The sequence below is a fragment of the Aulostomus chinensis genome, chromosome 5 (genome assembly GCF_037954235.1).
Source record: "Aulostomus chinensis isolate RoL2024-O1b breed Wild chromosome 5, RoL_Achi_v1.0, whole genome shotgun sequence".
NCBI classification, from domain to species: domain Eukaryota; kingdom Metazoa; phylum Chordata; class Actinopteri; order Syngnathiformes; family Aulostomidae; genus Aulostomus; species Aulostomus chinensis.
Window position 1 is genome coordinate 6,720,568 of NC_141324.1, and position 25,367 is coordinate 6,745,934.

Consider the following 25,367-nt stretch of genomic DNA (forward strand, 5'->3'; position numbering starts at 1 on the left):
TGGCAGAGAGACTACAAGTGTCCCTTGAGCTGACTTTGCTGTGCCCCTCACACTGCTCTATGTCTCTTTCTCTCTGTGTCCTCAGGGGCTGACATACACACAAACACACACACACTGCAAAGAGGCATTCAAAAGGTTGAATGCAGGCTTCCAGGTTGGGTGAAGATTACCATTGCCTTCATAACACAGCGAGACGTTTTGTCATGTTGTAAAACCTAATGGTAAAAAGAAAAATGATAAAAGTGGAAGATGTGAACACAGAGGAAACTGTTGATATTAACATCCTGCACTGCTCCATCTCTCAAATTGACTTGACTTGACTTGACACACACAAACACACACAACAAGAGGATACATACACGCATTGCACCTGCTGGACAGACATAGTGATAGTATTATCAGTAATAATAATAGTAATAAGAAGCAGACAAAGAAGAAAGACGAAGAAGAAGAAAAGAGGAGATGAAGAAGAAAATTCACCTGTTTACATCAGCTGATCAATCTTATCTGAAGATAAACCAGTTTGGAAAGCTGAGAAAATGAAATGTAATGAAACTGCTAACAAGACTTATCCCTTTAGCTTTATCACTTATTATGGAATTTGCTGTGCTATAATCACGTGGACAAGTCTTTTCATCGATAACCAATGAGATACTAGCTGTAATCCTTTTCATGCAAATATGAAGCAGTCAGGCTAAGACACACTAGAAAGTTGTAAGAAATGCAATCATGCAGTTAAGAAACGTCAGCAGAAAACTTAATGCCTCTCCCTGTGTCATCAGACTTTTTGTAGTGGTCTAAATACTCTTATTAGCACACAAAGAAAAACGCACCTACTTCAAGAAAACAAGTCTGCAGCAGTTGAAGGGAAAGCTGAGAGCAAAGACTGGATGAGAAGCAAAGCGAGATGACTAACTAGCTGGACTGTGAACTGTGAAATTTCAGTTGTAGGGTTTCTTCAAAACATCCAAACAAAAGCCCCCTCCTTGAACCCCACCCCTGACCCGCTGATCTGTTCCCTCCAATTCAGGGCAGATAGGCAGACACCTGTTAGTGCAGCAGGACAGTGATGGAATTTATCCCAAAAAACGCTGATGAGAGGTTTAAATATATGAAAGGTTAAAAGTGTGTATGGGGAGGGGGGGGTAGAGGATTGTTATGGAGATATACATACCTTTACGTGGACCATGCTTCACACTGACAGACAAAAACACAGGATCCTGCCTTTCTTCTACTCCCCTCTGATAAAAAAAATGCCACCAACATTGCCTCTCTGTCCTCTAAACTTTTATCTAGCCCGGTTCAGGACTCAGTCAGTAAGAAAGAGAGAGAGCAAGAAAGAGTGAGACAGAGAGGGAGAGGGACGAAGAAAGAGAGAGACAAAGAGAAAGACATGCAGAGAGAGAAAGAGAGACTACAAGTGTCACTTGAGCTGACTTTGCTCTGCCCCTTACTCTGCTCTATGTCTCTTTCTCTCCGTCCTCAGGGGCTGATACACACACACACACACACACACACACACACACACACACACACACACACACACACACATTGTTCACTGAAACACAAAGGTCCCCATGGCAACGGAGCATTTAGACGCCCCGTGGCATTATTTATGCAACGTTGCATCACAATGGGCCCTCCCACCAGCCAACCCTGCCAAAAAGCCTGTCACTGACCAGTCACTTTGCCCCCCCCCCACTTCTCTCTCTCTCTCTCTCTCTCTCTCTCTCTCTCCCCATCCACCCTGACCAGACCACCTGCCTCCCCTTTTACCAACTCTGAAAAGCAAGAAGGGATTTGGGAATAAGAGGGGAAGCGAGATAGAAACAAGATGGAGAGAAAGCACACACACACACACACACTAGAAGTATACTCATTGCTACACACAAGCAAACACACATGTAAGTATGGCACCACACAACCTCTCAGGCCATATCAACACACACACACACACACACACACACACACACACACACACACACACACACACACACACACAGTGTGCTCAGTCTCAATGAAATTCAAAGGGCTGCAAGAAGTGGAAGAGAGGGGGGAAAAAGCACTCCAGGAGGAAAAAGTTCAAGCATACAAACAAAAATACACATACCTAATAAAACAACTCACAGACAAAGCTGGGGCATGTCAGGAAGCATTTAGAAATGTTAAAATCACACTCCTTTTCCTCATAGGCTGAAATTATAAAAGCAAACTCAGTGTAACAGCCATGATCAGTGGACCCACTAACAGACGCACATCAAGTCCAGTTTAACTGAAGTGAATTTAGACTCAGTTAACACCGTGTCATAAACGCTGAACAATATTCAAGTTTTTCCACAGTACTGACATTTGAGAGTTTTTTAGTATGACATTAAATTTTGTTCCATTGATTCATGTTTTGGCAATAATATTGTTAAATTCAAAGAAGCAAAAATGTGTATGTACATATGTACATTTAACAGCGCTATCATATTAGTTGTGTCTGCAATGTGGTCTCATAGTCCTATGTATAAATAACATTCCATAACAGTGGTTTCGGTGTCTCATTAAACACAGTTCCAAAACACAGTGAACACCAACATAAACATTTAAATAGCAAAAAAAAGTTTTTGGGCGAAATTGCATATAAAATTGGCATGTTAAGTCAAGAGAGTCAAGATGTGTTTTATTGTCACCAAGGGATCGAGCCCAAGGCGAAATGCCATTACACAACTCAAAGCCTGATACAACTATCACAAGCGGTCACACTTATTACAGATTGAAAGTAATAATGGTACATTTCAGAATTTAACAACAGCACACATACATTTGTTGTGTACGTACACTAAACTTGAGCAGTCCGTTGACCCAATGGTTATTCATATACCTTGAGACCAGGCTGCTATGATTGCATTATTCACCTTCCTAGTCTACTTTTATCTACCAAGGTATTGCTTGGTCAAACAGTCCTAAAGTGGTTCTTCACCCAAAAAGTGTGCTTTATCTTTTTAAGTATTCAGAAACAAGTGCCTTACTCTAATGAGGATTTTTTTTCCCACCTGTATCATTTCTTTGTGACTTAAGGATTAAGCCGCATAGATTTTACTTGAAAATAATAGTGACTGTCAGATAACATCTGAGAATATTACTGGAAAAAGAAGATGTGGATTGACCAGAGTTTGAGAGTTGGTAAATGAATGTTTTGACAGCAGCATTCCTTAGTCAAATCTGCTAACACGCTCAGCAAAGCAACTATGAATTACACTTAATTAACACCTCACGACCTGAGTATGTAAACCAGAGAAACACAACTGCGTTGTAGTGAAGTGCCGCATATAAAACAAGCTGATATTACTGTTACTTACCAAGATGCAGTAAGCCTGGAAATTGGAACCTATTGCTTCTCAACATGCATGGATCATTTTCCAAAGTTTGTAATGTCTTAAATCTGCCTGTCTGTTTTGTATAGTAATGTGATGTGTCATCCCCACTGCTCTTTGTATGCGAACGTCTTCAACTAGTCATGACTTCCCAGCAAATTACATGCAGCACATGTAAAGCACCAGCCTTCAGTCATTTCTTCATTCAAATTTGGATTGGCTCAGTTTACACATTTGTTTGGCTACAGGCTGGCCAACCAGGATGAATGTGCTCAGAATTGTTCTGTTCCCATATCCATTTATCCATCCATTTATCCATCCATCTATCTTCTACCGCTTATCCTGTTAAGGGTCGCAAGGGGCTAGAGCCTATTCCAGCAGCTTTCGGGCAAGAGGCAGGATACACCCTGGACAGGTCACCAGTCCATCACAGGGCCAACACATAGAGACAGACAACGATTCATACTCACTTTAGATTAGCCTAGTCTCCTTTTGCATGTCTTTGGACTGTGGGAGGAAGCCGGAGTACCCAGAGAGAACCCATGCAGGCACAGGGAGAACATGGAGACTCCACACAGAAAGATCCCCTGCTGGAGCCGGGACTCGAACTCAGAACCTTCTTGCTGTGAGGTGACAGTGCTAACCACTGCACCACCGTGCTGCCCTGTTGCCATATCACAATTTGTTAATAATTATATCAAAAGGTATGAACTTGCATTCATTTTGTTCATTATATGTTACATTTGTATATTAATGTTGTTTTAACAGGAACACCTACACTTCCAAAAAGTTGAAGCACTCACAGACACAAATTTAATGTGTATTTAAATAAATTCAAATTAAAAGAGCAGAGACTGACTTTGGTTCCCCAGACTGAGCCACATTCTAAAATCACGAGCTCCTACTTCCTGTGATGAAACCCCATAGCAAGAGTTTATCAGAACCTCCTTAACTAGTTAAAGCCTTCATCTTTCTTTCTCAAAGTTAAAACCAGCATAATTTCTCATGACATCATCATGGTTTCTCTCACTCAGCCAAAGAAACTCTTTTCAGTAGATTTGCCAACTTTTATCCAATCTATAATTTTCATTTTCAGTTGTGATGGACACTGCTTTACCACACAAAAATGAACTTATAAAAGTCTTGTAAAAATTATTTGCTCATGCTGGCAAAACTCAGAGTCTGGGAGTCCACTAACTTCAAAATGTAAATAAATGGTATGCAGCTACATGACTGGAGTTATTGCCCATATTGTAAGAGTGACAACTGTTAAAGAAGAGTTGCCTGGTAAGACAAGCTGCATTTTGCAAGCTCAAATGTTAAACTCTGCAGTTACATCTCCTAATCGAGACCCATTCTGAGAGGGCGGGGAACTTGCCTTGATGGACAGGATCCTTCAGCTAAGTGTATTTAAACATGTTATACCATCACATGTCTGAAGGCCTCCACCATCATCCCCATCCCCAAAAAACCTGCCATAGACAGCCTGAATGACTACAGACCGATAGCCCTGACATCTGTAATCATGAAGTGTTTTGAGCGATCAGTCTCCCAGCACATCAGAGACTGCCTCCCTCCCTCCCTCGACCCCCACCAGTTTGCTTACAGAGCAAACCAATCCACGGAGGACGCCATCGCTCAAACACTTCACACAGTGCTGAGCCACCTGAAGACCGGAAAGAGCTAAGTGAGGATGCTCTTCGTGGACTTTAGCTCAGCGTTCAACACCATCATCCCGGACATTCTGCATGATTAACTCCTGCAGCTCCGTATCCCCCTTCCCACCTGAAACTGGATTAAAAACTTCCTGTCAAGCCACCCTCAGTCGATGAGACTCGGATCCTACCATTCCTCCACACTCACACTCAGCACCGGATCCCCTCAAGGCTGCGTCCTTAGCCCTCTGCTATTCGCCCTGTACATCCACAACTGCACTCAAACCCATCCAACCAACCGCATCATCAAATATGCAGACAACACCACCGTGCTTGGACTCATCCGTGGCGAGGACGAGACAGCATACAGGGCGGAGGTAGAGAAACTGTCTCACTGGTGCTCAGGCAACAACCTGACCCTGAACATCCATAAGACCAAAGAACTTATTATGGACTTCAGGAGAAACAGACAGAACCACACACCCCTCCTCATAAATGGAGAACAGGTGGAAACTGTCACCACCTTCAGGTTTCTGGGCACCCATATCTCCTCCGACTGCTCCTGGACCCACAATGTCAGGGCCCTGGTGAAGAAGGCTCAGCAGCAGCTGCACTTTCTGCGTGTCCTCAAGAAGAACAACCTGGACACTAAGCTGCTGCTGGGCTTCTACCACTCCTCTGTGGAGAGCGTCCTGACCTACAGTCTAGGAGTGCAGTATGTTGGCTCCACAGCAGAGGATAGGAAGGTGGTGCAGAAGGTCAGAAATACCACCCAAAAAATCATCGGTTGCTCTCTGCCCACCCTGGAACACATCTCCTCATCCTACTGCCTCAGGAGAACCAAGGCCATCACAGCTGACCCCACCCACCCTGCCCACCCCGTTTCACCAGGCAGGCGCTTCAGGTCAATTAAGTCCCACACCAGCAGATTCACAAGCAGCTTTTTCACCTGGGCCATCAGGGCTGCCAGCACCCACAAACACAGTTTAAATGCACACACACAACTGACTTCAACCCCCCGCCCCCCGATCAACAACCATCAAACTACCTCATCCTGAACTGCACCTTAAATTGTTCTCTGCACTTTAAAATCTCCTTTTGCACCTCTCACTTTTTTCATTTGCATCTTGCACATTTGTATCTTTTTTTCTATATTTTTACTGTTTTTACATTGTTTATTGTTTATTTTATTTATTGTATCTTTTCTTTGTATCTTCATTCTGTGGTGCACGGTGGCTCTGGAAGAGCGCTCTCTTTAACTATTTTCACTGTACCCCCTCTGTACAGCGACAATAAAAGATTCTGATTCTGATGCAAAATCTCAAGTGAATAACAGACACACTCCTGCTCTTATTTGATTGCTGCAATTGAGTCTATTTCTGAAACAACTTCACTTAAGGCTGTGTTAATTCTACCAACATCAACACTTGTTACTTCAAGAAACATCATTTCATACCTGTTTTATTTTGCCTACAGCAGCCTCTATTGACATCATTGCCTATCGGGAACTACATTAATGTTCACAGTCCTGAATGATTACCTTCAAATTTCTCATAGTGTTTCTAAATGACAGAGGATCCAGACATCAAGTTTTGAACTGGTAAGTTTCAGATTGTCACACCAGGCCAATGGTAGAGAAATGATTGCCAAGGATTTGGTTAAAGAAACACACGCGTCTGCAACACATAATGTGAGTGTCTAAGTTGTCAATCCACCCATCCATTTTCTACTGCTTATCCTTATAAGGGTTCTGGGGGCTGGCTGGAGCCTACCCCAGCTGCCGTCAGGCAAGAGGTGGGGTACACCCTGAATGGGTCACCAGTCCATCGCAAGGCCAACGCATATAGATGAACAACCATTCACACTTACAGCCATGCCTATGGTCAATTTAGAGTATCCGATAAACTAAGTTCTCTCATGCATGTCTTTGGACTGTGGGAGGAAGCCGGAATACCTGGAGAGAACCCGTAAAGGCACAGGTAGAACATGCAGACTCCACACAGAATGACCCCTTGCTCGAGCCAGGGCTTAAACCTGAAACCTTCTTGCTGTTAGGGGATATTGCTAACCACTGCACCACCGTGCCGCCCCCTAGTACTCAATAATCATTATAATCAATGGAGTTCTAACTTTGTTCATAGTCATCTCTCTATTTTATTTGTGGTATTTTAAATTTTTTTCTCATACATGAAAGGTCAATAATGTCCTAATAAGGATAGCTGTGCTAACCTCTTTTTTCTTACCTCCTCACTCTCATCGCATTTATGCTGGTGCTGTCTCATTCCACCTATCAGACATTGTGTGTGTGTGTGTGTGTGTGTGTGTGTGTGTGTGTGTGTGTTCATACATGTTTTTTTGTTTTGTTTTGTTTTGGAGACCTCTACTGGTATAAACACTAACCATATCAGGAACCCAAGTTCTCATACGGACCAAAGACCAGTCCTAATGCAGAATAAATTAATTTCTGTATTCCTGGTTAAAATTAGAGTTAGGGTCTGAATTGAGGTCAGGTTAAATTTAGGGTATGAGGAATGAGGAATCTAATGCTTAGGGTTAGGATTAGGGCTTGGGTTAGGCTGTCAAACTGAATGAAGTTAAGGGAATGTCCTATTAAGTATAGCTGCGCAAACCTTTTTTTGTGTGTCTTCATGTGTATATCATTAAAGCAAGATAAGCAAATTAGAAAAAAGGAAAGCAATTAACTATGTCTTAATGAGCAGGTTGCAGATTTTAAGTGCTTGTCAAGTGATCCCATTACTTCGCCAGTCTATGGTTATTATTGAGGAAAGACAGAGAGTCAGAGTGCAGCTACTAGCTCACAGGAGCAGACTGGTCCCCATTAAAGCAATTAGTAAAATAAAATAAATGACTAAGACGGGGTGGGCTGCTTGTATAGCTGCGTTGCGCCCGTGCACGTGCGCGCGCGCGCGTGTGTGTGTGTGTGTGTGTGTGTGTGTGTGTGTGTGTGTGTGTGTGTGTGCGTGCGTGTGTGCGCATCTTTCTGTCTTATATATAGCACTCTCCTTCTTTTGTGTAAAGTGATCTACTGGTGCCCGGTGGTATCTGTCTGGCATTTAGTTGTTTCAGAATGGGGCCTGTTCAATAAGAAAATGTCATGTTGGCTACATAGCTAAGACTAATACTGTCTGGAGCTTTTATCTTAGGCCAAAAAAATCTAGGTAAATTCAGCTGATAACATTGTCTATTGTGGACGAGCCTATCCATTCATCCATCCATTTTCTATAACGCGTATCCGCTAAGGGTCGTGCAGGGGGGGCTGGAGCCTATCCCAGCTGACAATGAACAAGAGGCAGTGTACACCCTGGACAGGTTGCCAGTCCATCACAGGGCTGTGGAGAATGTATATTTTCTAAAATAAGAAATGATTTGGTTAGACTGGGGCGGCATGGTTCATGGATGAATTTGGTTGGACTCAGTTGATAATTTAGTTTAGTAGTATTATATCTAAAACTACATGCAGCCTTGGAAATTACAGCAATGTGATTTAATGAAAGAACAAGTGATTTGGAACTTTGGAACTTAAAACCATTCCAGCGAGTTTTTTTTTTTAAACAAATCTTAAGTAACATCCCCTATATTGATTTCTGATTAAAAAATTACAACCTATTAAAGCAATTTTTTCAACAATTTGATCAAACCTTACACTCTTTGAAAAAAATCACTCAGTAACTTTCATTGTCAAATTTGTGTCCATGATCTTCTGTTTCATTGTGTAGCAGGGGGGGGGGGGTGTGTTGGAAAAGGAAGTGACATCATTGTTTGCATGGGGAAGGAGGAAGTGGAAGTAACTTAAGCTCCACCTGTGCACTAAAAAAAAGGAGGGAAATGAGAACAAAGGAGGCAGTGAAGGGAGAGTGAAGAAGCTCTACAGGTGAAGTGAGAGAAAGAGGAAAAGAAGGAAACATACAAGTGGAAATATACAAGTGGAAAGTGGTAATTTAAGAACAGTGATTAAGCTCTGGAGGTGGATCCCAGGACCCACGAAACAGGGGAATCCCAGGAGCAGGTGGACAACTCTTGCTCGGACAGCCCTGGTCATTTCTGGGTTGGAGGACCTCGGTATGGTGACACTAGCCCTTTCCAGTTAAGTTTTCCCCCCTTTACTATCATCTCTCCTGGCTTCACCCCGTCTGGCCTCACAACCTCCCGATCTGACAACCCCCCTCACTCTCCTGGAACAGGAGTACACACTTCATTCTGACCTGACCAAACAGAACCGGATTCTCTCCATTCCCCCCCCCCCCCACACACACACACACCCACATACACCCGCACACCCCCAACCGCACAACTTTCATGAACCTGGACTGATTTCCTCCCCCCCTCTCCTTCCCTCCTCCTGTCATACTCTGGCAGACCTGGACTTTTTTTGAACTGTTAAAAAGAGACTTTAATTAATAACCCGTATATTTATGTTGATTTATGGCCTGATTTGTTTCTAAACGAACTGTTGATATTTTGAGTTATATATTATGGTGATGTTTTGCCTGATTGATTGCTTCATTTAAATAATGTTTGGCGGGTGAATGGACTAAAAAGAACTTTGAGTTACTTAAATTCAAGGGTTGTGGGTTTTTTTATACTGGAACTGTGCTGATTCTATGGGGAATTTTGTAGTTTGAAACGTACTGCCGGGGTTCCTCTCCCTATGGATTATTAGGAAATAGAAATTGACAGTTGAGTGGTGGATTCTCCTGTCTGGCGCCCAACCTATATGTCCTGTTTGGAGAGGTAGTTCCATGCTACAATTGTTTTCTAGATCAATGCAGAACCTGAGAATTACCACAGTTCCCTTGGAGACAAAGTTCTCGGCACAGTTACATTCCCACAGACATTCCCTCATACTGTTAGAAGCCATCAGTAGCAAGGGGGGAGTTGTTAAAGAAAAGACCACTGGGACTTTGCAGGGTTTTGATGAGGTATCTTTGGAGAAATCATGGACTACAGGGGTATATGGTTTAATTGTCCATGAGATAGTAACTGTTCATTGTCAGACTGTGGAAATCATCATCAGAAGAGCATGCATGCTCCAACTACCTAGATGAACCTGTTGACCACCTCATCAAAGAAATCCGGGTAAAGTCGTCTTTGCCACTAGCTGACACAAGCCCTGTTTTACACGAAGACCAAGCAACAAGCATTTAAATGCTTGTGACATCATCTGAACTATGTAGACAGCTCAAAGTACAGATAAAAATGACCAAATGTGGATTTTATTTTCCATCCTTAAATATTTTTTTAAGGTTGAGAAATACCTGAATTTCCCTTTAATGATCATTTGGCTGTATAACAGGACCTAGGGCAAAGTAATTGCGGTCTCACTTTTGGAAAAGGTAATTATGTAACCAGTTTTGTGGGCAACTTTTATTTTTGCCATTGCTTTTCTTCTGTGTGGTTAATTTTTGTGTGTTTGAAAAGAGAGATCCCGTACAATGATACCTAAGGTGTATTTTAGGATGAGGCACATGTTATTATATAGATTTTGTTGACATCAAGTCTAGTGTGGTACTTTGTGCTGATTAAATTGTGTTCTTCCCCCTTATTCCTTCTGAAGAAAGAGAATTGTATAAACTCAACACAAACCTTATCCATAAAAAAGAAATAGTGCAGTTGCTTCAGATTAATATACCTAAGGAGCTCTTGCAAGGATTTCTGGTGAAAGGACAGGCTACCCAGGTCAACAATGAGGATTACTGAAATGGTTTTCCGAGTTCTTGAACAACAATGACCCTCACTTGCACTTATAAGATGTATCAGGAGTAGAAATACATTTTTTCAAAAGAAACTGCCAGGCTCTCGTGAAATTTCCTCAAATTTGGCTCAAATGTCAACTGGGATTGGATGGTCTCAGGTCACTCTCACCTCTAATTTATCTATCTGAAATGGCTTGAGGGAATTTCTTCAAATACCACTAACATACACTGGGACTTAAACAGGAACTGCAAAGATTTTGATGAACAATGGTCACTGTTATCTCATGTGAACAAATCTCAAAAATATCTCAGGTGAGCCTTAGGGTCTTCACCTGAAGGACCTTCAGGCGAAGACCCTATTATGTTTGCTTGGCAGAGCAACACATTAGCAGCACTAAAAACACTAAAAACACCCACTAAACAGTGTCCCAGCCCCCCCCTAAACCCATGAGGCAACTGGGCCAGACAGCCCGGAGCCAGTTTTCACATACACACCATTCAAAACCTGGTACTAGACTGTTCTTGCTGTTAATGAGCGCGCGCAATATGCGCAATATGCGCGTAATGTGCATAATCTAATTTCACCCCCTGAACATGCATGAAATTCATTGAAATTAGGCACACTTGTCCGGTCTGGCGACACATTCACTAATCAAAAACAAAAACACCACAAAAGTCTATAGCGCCACCTAGGGAGCCACACAACAAAAACAATTTTTTTATAATTTGGAACACTATAAGTCCTCCCACGAATGTCCCACAAACATGGGACCAAAACCGTTGGACTCGTAAAATTCATACACTCTGACCCCTCACCTATCTACAACAGAATGTCCACAATTTGGACAAAACTGTCAAAATGAGGACTTTCTTTACTCCCCAAACAAAATCTTTCTCCTCCTAGGCCGTTAATGGTATCGCTTCCAAACTTTATCATCAAATGTTATCAAGCAGCAGGCAAAAGGCAGTTAATCAATACCCTGTGGGACTTTTTCTTTATCTGCAATGCAGTGAGACAGTACATAATTTTTTTCTTAAACAGGCACATCATACAATCTCATGAAACTCTATCAAGGCTGGCAGTTCACAATGCGCTCCTTTAAGAACAGATTTGCTAACAGCAAAGATTATGAATGACACCAGGACAAAAGCTGACAGACGTGATAAATAAGATGTTGAATGTCTAATCAATCTCTTGTGTAGAAGGAAATGGAGAGAAAACAGCATCAGGGATCTCCTAGTGTGAGTCAGCAGAGGCAGAGGCAAAAGTATCTGATTGGCAGCCTGTGTGTTTGTAGTGTGTGTGTGTGTGTGTGTGTGTGTGTGTGTGAGAGAGAGAGAGAGAGAGAGAGAGAGAGTGTAAGACCTTTTCTTGATCTTTCATGTCTGACCTTGTCTTTAGGAGACACAACAAACAGAAGCTTTGTTTGTGTATGACCTGCACTGTCCATAAAACACACTGTCCAAATAAACACAAATCACCCCATTGTACTGCCTAAGAAAAAAACCTTGCAGCAACCCAAAACATTAGAGTTTAAATTGAATCTGAATACTCTGATATTCTGTCTTGCTACTGTGGAGGCTGCATTAAAGAGGAAATAACATATAATATCCTGAGGTTATGCTGGAAATACAGAGCATTTAATAAAAAAAAACAACCTGTGACACCAGAATCGAGAAGCCCCTCTTCCTGTTACGGCGAATGAAGCAATTTGAGGCCTTGATGGTGATGAGAAAAAGTGTACACGGCTGGCCACATGACTTATGTAGCAATGCACTTAAATAACATAGTAGTAGGTTAAACCCTCTTCATACAGGATTATGGTGGCTTCTGGTTGAACTTGGTAGTCAGAATTCCCATGTTCCTTGTTGGAAATTTATTCCCGAAAACCCATGAGTAGGGCTTCTAACTTGGAAACCCTGAGACCAATTTTTAAAAAGCTGATGTTATATACCATTTTCAGCTGCATTGAATCAGGTGAACACACAGTCCTGTTCATTCATCATCTATCAGTAGACATCCATCCATTTTCTCTAACCCCTGAGTTCCCTAAAATATATTAATTTGCCCTGGATTTTTTACTTTAGAAATTGTGTATATGGCAGATTCGCACAGGACTAATACTGACGTTCTCAGGGTTTATTACAAATGAGGACCCCAAACAATACTAGTACTGTATGAACAGGTCTTCAGAGTATATTTCAGTGTAAAAGCTACACAATCCATTATTTAGTCTCCCAGCAGTTTAATTGCTGTATGTACCATTTTCCATTTGTCAATACTAAGTATCCACTATCCAGCCACATGCCGGTCCATGTGTGCACCCGCACACACACGCTAACACACACACACACACACTAATGTCTTCAGTCCCCTCTGTCGATGGCACTGTCACAATTCTGTCAACATGTTACATAGGTATAACATGATGCGATCCCACATTACCATCAGATTTTATCTGTGTTGTGAATGGTACTTATCTTAAGAGAGTAAGCTGATTGGACATAGATTTAAATACAATGGTGGTGATGGTGTGGTGGGGCTCAGGGGGTGGCAGTGTTGCTTAATCAGCCATCTGTCCAACATTTTGGTCCAGATTGAAATATCTGGACAACTGCTGGGTGGATTAAAATGAAAAATGGCACATTAGTGATCCTTAGCAGTTCAACCCAAATTACTTTGGTTGGTCTCCTTTCCTTGTGCCCAAAGGCTGCTGGGATTGGCTCCAGACCCCCCCCCCCCGCCACCCTTTCCAGGATAAACGAATGGGTGGATGGATAGATGGATGGATGGATGGTCTTTCATTTGATATTTTAAAACAAGTTCAAAATTTGGGCATGAATTACGAAATAACTGATAGACTAATGGACTAAATAACTGATAAGGTTTCACAGGGAGGGGGGCCAGGGATGATGTAGTTGTGCCAATTGATTACAATGATTATTGACTTAAAAATCGATTGCTTGTCCCACATCAAAGAGAGACCCATGCATTTTGGGCCTTAAAGCAAGATCACGTCAGGTTAGACGGCTGTAAGGGAGGATTGCTATGGTTCAGCTAATTATTACTGAGACTTTTTTTTTCCATTCATCCATTTTCTTCTGCTTATCCTGTTAAGGGGATAAGCGGCTCTCAGGTGAGAGGCGCTGGGATACACTCTGGACAGGTCACCAGTCCAGCCAACATACATAGACAGACAACCATTCAGACTCACAGTCATACCTTCAGTCAGTTTAGAGTATCAATCAGCCTACTCCCCAATTGCATGTCTTTGGACTGTGGTAGGAAGCTGGAGTACCCGGAGAGAACCCACGCAGGCACTGGGAGAACATGCAGACTCCCACAGAAAGATCCCATGCCCGAGCTGGGACACGAACCCGGAACCTTCTTGCTGTGAGGCAACAGTGCTAACCACTGCACCACCGTGCCGCCTGACATTTTTTTCTTTCAACAAAGTGCACTTCAGTTTCTACAGACTTAAGCCGCAAGGGTACTCTTGAGGCTGGAGGAGATAGGGTTCAGATGGTTTAGATGTGATTCCAACGTCAATGTAGGTTCCAATTTAAAGCCAGAAAAAGACAAAAAAGGTATTTTTGTTTCTCAAATACTCAAAAATAAGTAAGGAGTTGGAGCTGAGTCATAAATAATCTGACCTTAATAAATACAAAAAAAAAAAATCCACACAAAGATTCAAGCTCTGAAGCCAAATTCACTGAAAAGACAGAGAAGTAAGGGCTTCTCCCTGTCCCTTCAACATTCCATTTTCCTGGACATTGACCAAATTAGTGGAAATAATGCATCCCACAACATTAGAGCATCAAAATTACACTGAGCAGCTGTAGCCTGAGGATCTCTGCTAACAGATGAAAATGTGATAACATGTTTGCAGCAAATTAGCTCAGATGAGCATTCCATCATTTGTCTCTAAGGCTTACTGTCACCTTGTTTCTCTTTGAAAAGTGTGGGGGAATCATGCTTGATACGTTATGCTACTCATATTTCATTACTCATGAAAACCTTCTTTGTATACTGTATTATATCACACACATAACCCCCCCCCCCACACACACACACACACACACACACAAACACACACACACAGAGTTCTAACCTGTTCCTTCACAGAGGCAAGGATGGCAGAGGTGGTTTCAGACTCTGAGCCATCTCCATTGGAGGCATTGAGGACAGGGCTCAACATGGCGGCAGCGCTGGCAGTGTCAGACGCCACCTCAGGCACTGGCATAACTCCTGGAAAACAAGGAAACGTACAACTTTTTACCATTATTACACATACTGAGTTCGACATGCCAACTTTTGGGCTGAGGGACTGTCACACCCCATTTCACATAGACAAACACCACCAAGATCAGTTACATGGGAGACAGGAGAAATATATTTTCAAGTATTGGCACTGACATGATAGCAGCATAGCAAAATAGGAAGTCACTTATGGGGTTGGGTATTGTTTATTTTTTAAGTGATACCGGTACCAATACAGGTACCTTGAATTCAAAACTGGAAACCAAAAGTGCCCTTTTTCAGTACTCTACTCAAGGAAAAAATAAATAAATAAATAAAATGGAATATCAGACTCTGGCCAATCTAACCAAACTCTCACCAAAGGACAAAGGAAATTCATCACCAAACCATGTATCTGAATTCAACACAGTGGCTGTCACATGAATAAATAATATTTTGAACATGTCTGAGCATGCACAACAGTATGTTTGCCTTCCTGATGTTGAATAGGTCTAATGTGAGAATAAATCAGCTTGTTGACATTCAAGCTTTATTAAATTAATAAGCAAAAAGAATGATGTAGATCACTAAATGTTGTATTTAGTGACAAAAATGCTGAACAAACTGAGTTGACAGCAATTACTTTTTAGCCCTTCACAGTGGAAATTGAAAGATGATCAAAAATAAGCAAGTGGTGCTGTGAGAAATAGTTATGGACAACTGAAACAGGCGGGATCTTTGCTTAACTTAGAGACTGATGAAACATACCTAAAAATTGTCATCCATGGAGAGAGAAACTCTTAAAATCCAGTTTTATTTCTACATGCCATACTATGGCGGTTGACCTGGTCTCTGTTGCTCTAGTCTCTGATGCAATTGTAATCCATTGCATTGATAAAATTCGGTTGGTAGCAAAAAAAAATAGAGTTCACTATTCAATCCTGGTCATAAATACAACTACTTATTGAATTTTCAGAACCTCTAACTTAGTTTGGTCCACACAATGCTTTCATGCACATATTATTAACCATAGTGTTTTTCATCAGATGATAACATTTTTCATGTTCAGGGGAAGAAGTCAAAATGAGACATCAGGTGCACCAGAAAATCATTGGAATATGAAATCTAGGCCACTAGAGGAGACTTTGCAGACCTCCAGAGGCAATATAAACCAAACTTCCAACCTCATTAGCACTTGGTGTTACACAGTATTGTGAAAAGGTCATATTGCAATTTTTGTTTAAAAAAAAACACATCATGAGTCTATTTGTTTGGTTATCAATAAAAAGAAAACAAATTACTGATCATTCATAAATATGTATTTCTCAGCCCAGCTATACAAACCACCTTGCATTCAAATATACAAAAGATACATTTGTCCCTTATGTCTCCAAATAACTAATGTGGGATTTATTGCAGGTATATAATTGCATATACTGATGGCAACTGTAATGTGATTACTAGCAGCGTATCAAGCAATGGCACATCTGAAGCAATAGTAGAAGTAAAAAAGTAAGAGAAGCAGGCCCTTTGTATGCCTGAAACACACCTGACCTCAGTCAATGTTCCTTATTGCATGATGACACACGTAAGAAAAAACAGACTTTTGAGGACAAACATGCTCGGGCATGGGGGAGATGACCTAGTGGGAGTGTGGCCCTTGTCAAAGGACTGAACCTGCAGTTATGACCAATTGGTTAAGAACTTCTGAAATACTTAACTAACCCAAATGTGTTATTGTAAATACAAGACATGCAGCGCTTGTTTTAGAGCCTTGTGGGTCCCCAAGACCCTCTCCTTGCAAACATCTGGCAGTGGAAGCTGTTGAAGGGTTTGGTCGTGTGACAGTCTTTCCAAGAGGGCAGACACAGACAGCGATGGCTCAGGATGAGATGCTCTGACAACACGAAGGAATAATGTACAGGTACAAACTTATGACAGTTGCCATATGGGATAAATGTCCCTAAAAAAACCTGCAGAACCTGAAGGGACTGGCTGAATGGAGTGAAAGTAACATTCTCCAGGGAAAGTGATAGTATGATTTGTTCAAAATGTAATCAGAAATGGCCATATCCAGCTACACAACAACACTTTTGGCACAAATACACAGCTGATGTCCACATAGTGATCTGGACTACAAAAGGGCCCAGATGTGTTCTTTCTCTTTTCATATTTATACAATTAGCAGCAGAAAATCATAGTATTCTAGTTTCAGGTTTGGCTTTTGGTAACACTCATTAACTAGTCCAATCATTGAAGCAAACAGGAATTTAAAGAATGGCTATATTCTAAAAAGACTGAATGATTCACACTGAAGATCAAAAAATTGTAAAATAGGTCAAATAAAAGATAAAACGGTCAAGTAATTTCCACACACAGTAGTTTTTGCCACATGTTAATCATATATGAATAAATTAGGCATATCTAGGGATTATTTCCACTAGACAATCATTTGCATTTGGTGCTAGTGGTTTATAGCAGCAGGACACACTAAGTGGGAGTGAGTCAACTTCAAAATAAAGACTTGGAAATATCAAATATTAGTCACTTTTCATTTACTACGATTTATTCATGTGGAGATAAATACATGAAATTTACATGAGTCTCTTTTACCAATAATAATTACCATCCTTTGATATAAGTTATGACCAGAAGGCTAAACAACATGCCTTGGGACTGGTTACCAAATCAATGTACTGCTAACCAAATGAACTTGCAAACTAAATAATGCCTGTTTCTTTGAAATGCAATTAAAAGTGTATAACTAACCACATTTCATTTTAGTTTACCCCTTAGCAACACACCAATTAAATTTACCATAAGCTTATAAAATCCAAATTGCCATTGGTGGCCTACATTTCTCCCCGCATTGATGCAAAACATTGATTGCATTGCATTGATTGATTGCTGTGTTTGCAGCTGCTACGTAAATGTGTAGGTTCTGAGGTAAAACCAGTGGTATGATAAAAAGAATATAATTAAACGAGTGTGTCGAGCAAACATAATAGGGTCTTCAACTGAAGTACCTTCAGGCTCAGGCCCTAATTAATGCTGCATGGTGTACAAATACTAGTCAGCTGATAATGGAGCAGAATTTCCAAACCATGGGCCCTAGTGAGTAGCAAAACACTTTAAAACTGAATCTCATTTTTTTCAACAGGTATAATTTATCATTAAGGATCATCATAGATCTAATATTAAGTAAAATATTTATTCAAATCATATGACATAAATAAAAATATTAAAATAATTATTACATATAATGTAATACTGATTATATAAAACACATTTTTCAAACACTGTCACTAATTTGAGAGGCTGTATTTTGACAAATATTGAAAAGTTGCCAGAGAAAAACACTGAAACTGTCACAGCCCCAGCTGTGACCCCTCTGAGTTTCCTAGTGTTTTCCTGTCTGTGTTACTCCTCCCCTATGCTCCACCCCTTGTTGCTTGATCTATTGGCAGAGGCGGGGCACAGCTGGTGGAGTCCTGGCACACCTGTTTCTCATCACTTCATCACTATTGTATGAAACCTGGTTCACCCGCTTCACACCACCAGATAGTTCCACCTCCTATGTGGTAACCCTTGGCTGGCTTTCCCCAATGTATCATCAAGTGTTTGGATCATTTCTTGATGTGCTCACCTCGTGACCTTTTGTTCTCCCTGTCAACAGTTTACTGCCTACTCCGCCGGCTGCCAGCCTGTCTCTGTCACCCAGTCCCTGCTCACCTGGATTCATCCCCCCTTTGCATGAACACTGCTGCACCTTGCCCCTGGGTAGTCTCCTGAACCGGGCCCTGCCCCCTTTCCCTCACCCCCCTCATCTCCCTTGGTTTATTAAACACCTTTTGCTGCACTTCTGTGCTTTATTGTCTATTGTCTATTGTATGTGTGTCTGCTCTGGGGTCCTTCTACCTCAAACTGTGACAAAAAAAAAACAACAACAACAAAACAACAAGAAAAAAAACAACTACATCACAATTTCACCAAAATTTAAAAAAAAAAAAAATTTAATCTGAACATAGATTTGGGATCTTTTTTCTATGGGCCCTGGTCCTTTTTCAAATATGAATAGGCTAAAACCCCTGCTTTAATAGACATAGAGCACCTGGGCATGCATGCATATGACACACACACACACACACACACACACACGCACACACACACACACACACACACACACACACACATAAATAGGATGCCATGTTTCATCTTGTCTTTGTCCAAGGTATACAAGGACACTGGTTTCACATATGCCATGTAATCCTGATGCAGCACAGAGCTGGTGTAACTGCTGCATAAGCCAGCTTCACACTCTGATGAAAGACTTGTCATGAGGACTCTAATACACACACACACACACACACACACACACACACACAGAGGAAAAGAACAACACTAGTGTGAAGAAAAAAAGTGCAAAGAAACAAGAGTGGAAATGACAGCAAGAAGAGGAGACAGGTGAGGCGACGACAAGAGTGATATGAGGAGGCAGGCGATATGAGAGGAAAGAGAGAATCTCGCACGCTGCTAGGCAACCATCTCTGATCACTGTAGGTTGCTAATATAGCTGATATGTCTTCCTCGCTGCTATCTCACCACACTTTAAAAAAAATTAGATTTTTCATCACCACCCACCTTGCTACTTATACTCTAACCCTTATTTCTCCTCATGACTTCTCTTCTCTATCATACTGCTGCTCTGTTTCTATACATTCCCTTCCCTCCTCCCTTCTCCTGCTGGCCACTACACTTGACCTATTTTCAGAGTCTCCTCATCTTTTCAGCACATTTCTGCTTTATTAAGCAGCATCAAGTGAAGGGTGAGAGAAGGAGGCTGACCTGGAAGGTTGCATGTTAGATTTAAACCTGTAACCCTACACCTGCACCCTTCCAGAACCTCCACTCTGAGCATGTACCACACCTGCTTACATCTGTGATCAGGACAATAGGCTTTATAATATTCTTCACAACATCATTGTTTTCTTTACATTCACCCTGGATTGCCTCCTTAATCCTTCTGTCTTCCTTTCCTCTTTTATTTTCTTTATTTTTTTTCTGCAGCCTGATCACACTTTTACTCTTCTCTTTCATTATAGAATACATATCTCTCTCTTATGCGTCTTCTCATTTTTTTCTATCTCCTCACCTCATTTGTCACATCAGGAAACTATCAAACCTGCTTTCAAAATTTGCATGTATGTTTGGCATATTTGTGAATTCTACAACTCTCCTAAATTAACAGCAGTCAGTGCTTGTTACAGTACTGTGTCATTCATCCATTCATGAACACTCACACTAATCGTAGAGGCTGCCAAGCAAGGTACTAATCTCCTCATCGGGAGCGCGTATGAGCTCAGTATCTTGATCAAGTATACATCAGCACATTCTTTGGAAGAAGTAGGGTTAAAACCAGCAACCCTTTGAATTACGACAACACTGACCACACATGCATTTAATTTCATTTAATTACCTCATACTCATCTGTATTATTGGTTTTAAATACCTCCAAGGTGACATGAGTGATAGAAAGTGAAAGCTGATAGCAGCAATCCTGATTATATAATCATGATTTCAGCAAGTGCTGCACAATTAATCAAAGTTTGATTAAAAACACAATATGGCTAGCTGCAATTTCAAAATGGCAGGAAGACATAGTAATTGTTAGAGGCAGACTGTGTGTCAAAATACCATTTAAAGTGAAATATTGTGATGCTGCAGGGATTTCCTGTCTACACGTCACATTCCACGGACTTAGGAAAACATTGTTTGATCGAGATCCCCACAAAATGACATCCTTATCATACTGATGGCATTTCAATGAAAATGAGAACAATGATGAAAAATAACATTCTCTCCAAAATCTCACACAATTTCAGTTAAATTTTCATTATTAGATTCTTTTGTAAAATATTTTAAATCGTATTTTACCATCAAATTTTTCATCAGTGAAGTGCTAAAACATAATACACAACAACACAATAAGGTAACCTTCATAAAGTGAGCCACTGAGCTACTCATACTTGACCAAGTGAGACTGTAACTTCAGAGCCCCAGAGTGCATTGATTTCAGTAATTAAAAAAATTAAACCTTGAATAATGAATAATGAAGATATATATCATTTCTTCCCTCCAAAATTTTGAATCGTTATAGCAGTTCTGCTACATCATTAAGTGTTTATACAGACATATAAAAAGAGGAGCTCTGCCATCAAACAAATAGACACATATTGCTATAGAGTATATGAAATTGTCATTTTTGTTTTGGGTGAAATAGTTCACCCATTGAATAGATTTTCATGAAATTCTCCAAAGACCCAACAGGCTAATTAGCAAATGTTAACAATGTAAAAAACATTGACAAATACATAAAAAAACTTTGACAAATACTGACAAATAACCACACTGTATGTGTAGGCACTCATGTCAAGAGAAAGACTTAAACACAAGAATACATCTTCTCTTGACCAATTGAAAAAAGGATTATTGCCCAAAATTGAGTGTATACAGTAGGAACATGAATTAATACAACAGCATTATCAACTGACTGATGATGGTTTCTGACTGTCCTTATGCATCTTTCTTTACTTTCGGTCAGGTGCATGAAACATCCATCTGTTCATCCAGGGTTGCAGGGGGGCTGGAGCCTATCCCAGCTGACAATGGGCAAGAGGCAGGGTACACCATGGATGGGTCACCAGTCAGTTGCAGGGTGCATGAAACATTTAAATGTGAATGTGGTGAGAAAAGTGGATCACAGAGCAACTGTTCTATAGAACATACCAAGGCTTAAGGTTTAAACTGTGCAGACAGGACAGGCAGCCATATTTAGGTCAACTGTCCAAGCTCTCATCACACAACTGACCAGTACAAAGCAGCTTTCCCCAATAACAGCCGTCAGAACTAGGTTATAGCAGCCAACAGCCCAGTGAGGGACAAGACTTTGAATATGGATTAGGCCTAAAGGCTTTATTTTACTGAAGTATAATCTTGGATTTTTTGGTCTATATTTCAGTGCTGTAATGCTGGGTTATTTAGACCCACATTTCAAAGCAGTAATCTGCCATATTGTTGCAGCATTGTAAATGTAGCTCACCATGAAATGATTGACATGGGAAATATCAAGCTTACTCTTTTGACCCTTGAAGCTCACCAGGCAGGTCTGAGGCAGATGTGTTTTGGTTAAGTTAATAAGCAGTAAAAGTTCCAGCTGCAAACGTTACCAAACAGTTCCCCAAAAATTACAGTAAAATACTATATCATGAATTACTGAGAAATTACAGCTCTCTCATGTATATAATCATGGCAATTTTACAGTCATTTTTACATTTACATGAGTAAACTCATGTTTCTGTGTTACCAAATATCTTTAAAATATAAAAATTACTATTTAAAAAAAATGTTACTATTTAAAAAACACAATTACTAAAGAAATACATTTTAAGTCTATAATTTAAGGACTGCCAACCATTTAAATACTAGCACAATTATCTCAAAGGATTATCAAATCAAGCTACAATATGCAATTGTTGAAATGCCAAATTTTTTTAAATGATTTATTCACTTAGTTTTATATATATATGAAGTATAGAAAAATATAGTTCTGTAATCGTATTTAACATCAAATAATACACTTAATATGCAAATCTTTCCAATAAATTCTAAGTGTAAGGGAGGTAATATTTTAATTTAGAACCCTAGTACACCAACCGCTGTCCATACAGGAATCAATAAGCTTAATTATGTCAACATTTGTTACAATTACCCTTCCCTTCGGCCCAGTGAAGCCACTTGCTGGGACAATAAAATCAACAACAATACATGCTTTCATTTATTTAATTTTTACATTTGAACTTCAACAATCATTGACAATAAACACAGATGCATGAAATATAGGGTTACTAAAGATAGTCCAATCAACTGATTATATTATATCAATAAATAAAATAAAGACAACCTGGGTAAGCAGAATACAGGCAGTCTTTGACGAAACAAAAGACTTCTGTTCATATGTCAGTCTTTAAACAGAATTTATACAAAAGTGGGGTACAAATAGTTCTGTATTGTTTGTATCTAGCATAAAAAATGCATCTCCAAAAGCCCCTGACGTACATAAAAGACAGCATTGTTCCTACACAAACTGTCAAACTGGCAAGGCCCAGAGAACACAAAATGTTTTGATGCACATTACAAAGTATTGTGCTGTTTGTAACTATAAATCATTGCATGAAAAAACTTTTCCAATGTAACAAACTTGATGGAGATTGGTTCATAATTGACCTGTCCAGGGTGAACCCTCTTGCCTGAAAGCCGCTAGGATAGGCTCCAGCGCCCCCATGACCCTTAACAGGATAAACAGAAGAAAATGGATGGATGGATGGATGGATGGATGGATGGTTCATAATTGCAGATGTTCATAAATCAGATGTTTGTGATCCAAGATGACAACCTGTGTATAATTTTCATTAAGTGAAACCTATCATACAGCATCTGTATGATCCATGTGAAAAAGTTACTGCTCATTACACATAATATCTGACTGTTTCATTTTTAGCTGCAACGACTGCAAACACTTCCAAGGGGCTTTCAAGCACCTAATACCAATTTATATTAAATCAGAACATGATGTGGTTAGGATTACAGTAATGAGCTGCGAGCTCACAACAGTGGTGGTTAGCTTTTGGTTGCTTACTGAACACAGATTTGCCAAATCATTGCCTGTTGACTATCAAACATGATACTGACTTCATGTTGTTGTTCGACCAGCCCTGAACCAAATGAGTGTAGTGGCAGCAACAACAAGATACTTGTTCAACACCAGTCACAGAAGGTACGCATGTAGCATGTAAAATAGCATGTAACATGTAGCAGTAATCCCATGAACGAAGCACAATTTAAACTAAACACAAACAACAAACGAGCCTGTTGAATGCATGCTCTTGGTTTCAAGAGTTAACTGATTTTTACCTTTTACAATTTACATGTGAGGTTTCAGCGATTTGAAAGTCAATGCTTTCTGGTTGAATTTATTTATTTACATACTAGCCCAACTTTTTAGGAAACTGGGTTCTACACAGTATTTATAGCAATATGAACAAGGTGACATATTTTTTACTTCTTCACATTCTGTGCAACAACCATGTCTTTCTGTTCAATCAGAAAGTGATTTGTTCCGTAAGGGTTTCTATATTTCACCCAATTTAATGAACAGAGTGCCGTTTTATGATAAATAATAACGACCTTTACATTTCTCAGGCAATTTTACAGAGTTGTTTTCATATTTAAGGGTGTATAATCTTTGTTTAAGTGCGACTGTGCCTTCATCAACTCATCTATCAATTCCTTCTTTGTCTTTGTGCAACTGCTGTATGATCATGACAGCAACAGAATTATTTAATCACACCCAGTGTTTCTTTCCTGGCTCTCCCTCTTTATGGAACCAAATATGTAAATAGAGACATACAGAGAGATGTGTTATGTGGAGTTTCCCAAAATCGGAAACTAAGCGTAGGGTGAGCACTGACTAACGTCAAGCTATTTGCTAATGTGAGAGAATATTTTAACATTCAAGGTCAAAACATGAACTTTTGGTTCCATACCAGACTTCCTATATTGCCACTGCCCCTGCCTGGGGAAGAAGTTGACACCAGGAAAAGAAAACCCCTGTGATTGGACACTGAGTGAATGAGGACCAGGAGTTAATAGATACCTGAACTGCAGAAAGCACAGTCAAATAGATTAGAAACCTTTGATGACTATGACTTAAAGAAATCTGTTGAAAAATCTTATTTTATCTGTTATATTTTAATGTTATGATTATAAAAAAAAGCTGCTGCTACTGCAGACTGGTGCTATGCATCTGTTCAAATTTACTCAATGCAAAGAGTTGATTTATTTTGATTTTTTTTTAAATTGGATTAGTGTTCCTTATGTCAACTCAAATCCTTCAAAGAATGAAATACATAAGACACTGAGAATCCGTATGAACCAGAATTGATATACAGAATCAAAGTCCTAGAACCTAGCCAGGTTCTAAAATCATCAGGCAAAAAACTTAGACTCAACTCACATTTGTCCTATATACAGTACATTCATCTTGAGTCGATTAAACTGGATGGTTGGAAGAGAAAGGAGGATGGTGACCATGGAGGAACTGAGGTTAGTAAAGCAAATTAGGGCTGAAAAGTTGTCACCTATAGTAAGCAGTTTCTTATGGATTTTAATGTAAAATGCCTCTGCAGAACTGAGTCACTGAAAATGCTTGTTACATGTTGCCTATGTAACTGCTAAAGTATGTTACAAAACTGAGGTGAGGGAGGAAAGAGAACCAAGGAGCATCAGCAGCATCATTAAATTTGGAGGTATTTCAGCTTGCAAGAATATGGGCTGAGGCACA

General features: G+C 40.2%; 1 protein-coding gene across 8 annotated transcripts in view; it reads right to left on the reverse strand.

Annotated features, from left to right (window-relative positions):
- ctnnd2b (catenin (cadherin-associated protein), delta 2b) overlaps positions 1-25,367 on the reverse strand; it is a 212,241-nt gene that overhangs the window by 151,898 nt on the left and 34,976 nt on the right. For 7 of the 8 annotated variants that reach the window (XM_086205179.1, XM_086205172.1, XM_086205173.1 and 4 more), the window contains exon 2: positions 14,841-14,977. In XM_086205179.1, the coding sequence (XP_086061305.1) occupies positions 14,841-14,972 (132 nt within the window). In that variant the 5' untranslated portion in view covers positions 14,973-14,977. Of the gene's footprint in view, positions 1-1,174; positions 1,407-14,840; positions 14,978-25,367 lie in introns of those variants that run through there. The other variant, XM_086205178.1, reaches the window with a different exon arrangement.